Source organism: Megascapheus bottae, chromosome 5, assembly GCF_031878675.1.
Source record: "Megascapheus bottae isolate mThoBot1 chromosome 5, mThoBot2.hap1, whole genome shotgun sequence".
NCBI classification, from domain to species: Eukaryota; Metazoa; Chordata; class Mammalia; order Rodentia; family Geomyidae; genus Megascapheus; species Megascapheus bottae.
In genome coordinates, this window is record NC_143513.1 from 16,772,372 (window position 1) to 16,775,895 (window position 3,524).

General features: G+C 60.7%; 1 protein-coding gene across 1 annotated transcript; it reads right to left on the reverse strand.

The window, feature by feature from the left end:
• Positions 1–673: 673 nt before the first annotated feature.
• On the reverse strand, positions 674–2,078 carry Twist1 (twist family bHLH transcription factor 1). The gene is made up of 2 exons (XM_090332292.1): positions 1,364–2,078; positions 674–770 (listed from the first exon to the last, which is right to left on the reverse strand). Exon 1 carries the CDS (start codon positions 2,024–2,026, stop codon positions 1,403–1,405), a length of 624 nt encoding a protein of 207 aa, XP_090188418.1. The 5' UTR covers positions 2,027–2,078; the 3' UTR covers positions 674–770; positions 1,364–1,402.
• Positions 2,079–3,524: the final 1,446 nt, after the last annotated feature.

A 3,524-nucleotide genomic window follows, 5' to 3' on the forward strand; every position in this document is an offset into this window, starting at 1 on the left:
CTCTCCCTCCAGGGTGCCTCTACAGTTAAACAAGTGGGTATTTGCCACCAATTTAATCCTGAGCTTTAAAAATATAGACCAAACTCTAAAGTTCTTAAAATTTTCAATCATATTTATTTATTGCAGAAAAATAATATACAAAGATATTTACAAAACAATCATAAAAATATGAATGCATTTAGACACCGGATCTATTTGCATTTTACCATGGGTCATCAATAAATAAATAGAATGTCGTTTTTTTGTATTTTAAGTTCCCCCCCCCTCAGAAGAACGAAAAAGGGAATGAACTGACTGATTTTTCAGGCCAGTTTGATCCCAGCAATTTTATTTTTTAAAGGTGTTCTGCAATCCCTTCTCATTGTTACCATGTTAAAATGGAGAAAGTCCTCAAATGATGCCTTTCCTTTCAGTGGCTGATTGGCACGACCTCTTGAGAATGCATGCACGAGAAAATAAAAATAAAAAATAACATTCTTCGTCAAGATAAAAAACAAAAAAAAGGAACAACAACAACAAAAAAAAACTGTTCAGACTTCGATCAGAATGTAGAGGTGTGAGGATGGTGCCGCTGCCCGTCCCGGGAATCAGTGTCCACGGCCCTGTCTCGCTTTCTCTTTTAAAAGTGCGCCCCACGCCCTGTTTCTTTCAATTTGGGTTCTGCTCTTCTAAGAAAACAAATCTTAGGTGTATATATATATTGAATTTTAGTTATCCAGCTCCAGAGTCTCTAGACTGTCCATTTTCTCCTTCTCTGGAAACAATGACATCTGCAAAAACCCAGAGGGGAGGAGAAGGGGAAAGTCGGTTATTGTTTAGGTCTACCGTAGCTGTTTGCTAAGACTAGTTGAGCTGTGTTATCACCGCCAGAGAGGGAGAACTCGACTAGGCTGAACAACCTGGAAGGATTTCAGCCTCAGGGCGAGAGGAAGTGGGTGGGCGGAAAGAGGGAGGTGGTGGAATTTGGAAACATTTGTTTGAAGAGGAACGAAATTTCCAAGCCAAAAGAACAGGAGGCCCTGGCAAACACTGTCCTCAAGAGTTGACCCGGGAGTCTTTGCTCAGCCTTCCCGCTGGGCTGTCCAGTCACACACATCCCTGACCAGGCAGGGCGCATCCCCCGGGGTCTGCCCTCCCCAGCGCGTAAGGCACAACCTTGCCAGGGGTGGTGGGGGGTGATAGTGGGGGAGGGTGAAGGACTCTGATGGGGACTGGTAGCAGGACCAGGATATAGGAGGGCCAGCTGAGGAGACAGTTAGGTGTCCAAGGGAGGGCAGCGATGGGGCCGGGGAGCTGGGCCTGGCCAGCGGGCCGGTCATCTGCTACCTGCGCGAGCTAGGGGCGTCCAGACGCGGGTCCTTACCTAGGTCTCCGGCCCTGCCGAGGGGGTGGGGAGCTCCTGCTAGTGCGAGGCGGACATGGACCAGGCCCCCTCCATCCTCCAGACCGAGAAGGCGTAGCTGAGCCGCTCGTGGGCCACATAGCTGCAGCTTGCCATCTTGGAGTCCAGCTCGTCGCTCTGGAGGACCTGGTAGAGGAAGTCAATGTACCTGGCGGCCAGCTTGAGGGTCTGAATCTTGCTCAGCTTGTCCGAGGGCAGCGTGGGGATGATCTTGCGCAGGGCGGCGAATGCTTCGTTCAACGACTGCGTGCGTTGGCGCTCCCGCACGTTGGCCATGACCCGCTGCGTCTGCAGCTCTTCGTACGACTGCGGGCTCCCGCCGCCGCTGCTGCTGCCGCCGCCGCCCCCGCCGCCCGCGCCGCCGCCCCCGCCGCAGCCCGCAGACTTCTTGCCGCGTTTGCCCTGGGCCGGGCTGCCGGGCTCGTCGCCGCCTCCGACGCCCCCGCCCGCGGCGCCGCCGGGCCCCGCGCCACCGCTGCCGCCGCCCGCGCTCCGTCGACTGCCGCGCCGCTTGCGAGCCCCGCGCTTGCCGTTCGGCGGCTGCTGCCGGTCCGGCTCCTCCTCGCTGTTGCTCAGGCTGTCGTCGGCCGGCGAGACTGGCGAACTGGACACGTCCTGCATCATCTCTCGAGCGGCGAAGCGCGGCCTCGAGGGGCCCGGGGCAGAAGAGCGGCCCGGGGCGGGGAAGAGGGACGAGAGCGGGGCTCCTCAGCCCGCCAGCTTCCCCAGCGCGCGGCGCCGGCCCGGGCGGTAGTGGCCCGCCGAGGTGGTGGTGGAGGAGGAGGAGGAGGGAGCGGGAGGAGGGAGCGGGACGATCTCGGCGGGGAGGGCGCGCGGGGGAGGCGGGGAGGAGGGCGGGAGGGGGAGGGGACGGTGTGGAGGGCCCCGAGGTCCAAAAAGAAGGCGGGCAGCCGTCGCACGCACGCCCCGCTCGGCCTCCGGGAAACGGAGCCGGTGCTGGCGAGCCCGCGAGGTGTCTGGGAGTTGGGCGAAAGCGGCGGACTTGGAGGCTCTTATACCTCCGTGCAGGCGGAAAGTTTGGGGGCAGCAGTGTCATTGGCCTGACGTGGGGAGGAGGGACTTTTCCAAGTTTTATAGGAAAGTTTCCGCTTTCCAGTACCCCCTCCCCCCTTCCCTGCCTACCCCCCCCCTTCATTCCCCACCCCTCACTCCCCACCCTCGCCTGGTCGGGGTCTAACAATTCGTCCTCCCAAACCATTCAAAAACGATCCGGCCCCGGCGGCCAGCCACTCCGCCCGCCTCCCCGCTGCCCTCCCCCTTCCCGGGGCGGCGGGCGCGGGGCGATTTCCTTCCGCACCCCAGCGCGCGCGCGCCCGGCGCCCCCGCACCCGAGCGCAGCTCCGGGAAGCGGCCGGCGCGGACCGTCCCGGCCGCGGTGGCAGACGCACACGGAGTGGCGGGGACTTGAGCGGTGACACCGGCCTCTCCCCCCCCCACCCCCGAGCTCTCCAGGTTTAAGATCTCTTGGAGGGGGTCAGGGGTGGCTAGAAAAGTAGCCACTGCGGAGCCCACCCCAAAGGTCAGGTAGATGAACCCCTGGGGTGCGCAGAGCTCCACCGCCACGCCGAGGCCTCTGACGCCCCGGTGGTTTCTGAAGACGTGGCCACCCCGGCGCGAGCAGCGGATCTCTGCCTCGGCCTGCCATCTCACCGCCCCTCCCCAGAGAAGCATCCGGGCTCTCTTTTTTTCCCCCTCATCAGTGACCCCACCTAAACCGTCCCCACGGCCTTCACACGCAGCCTCCCAAGGTGCCGGGAAGCCCGTCGGTCTCCCCGCACTGGGCAGGCTCGTCCTCGGGGAACCGAGCAGAGCCAAGTTAGAGGAGGGCTGCGCTGTGCCCTCGCTGAGGCCCAGATTCGCAGGGCCGCCAGCCCCAGGTGGAAGGAACCCGGGGCCACCCCACGTCTACCCACCCTGAAATTAGGCCTTGTGTCAGGACCTTGGGGAAGTCAGCTCATTTAACCGTGTGATGGGGATTCCATGCGGGCGGGGGGACTCTGAGCGTGTCCCCACTTCTGCTCCCCTCCCTAGCAGGTCAGTGGGAAGTTGTGATTCCAGAGCCTCGATTGCATTCCACGGCTCCGACTGGTGTGCTCTGTAA

Excerpts from the sequence above, each read along its gene's own strand:
- Twist1 (XM_090332292.1), bottom strand. The coding sequence starts at position 2,026 with ATGATGCAGGACGTGTCCAGTTCGCCAGTCTCGCCGGCCGACGACAGC.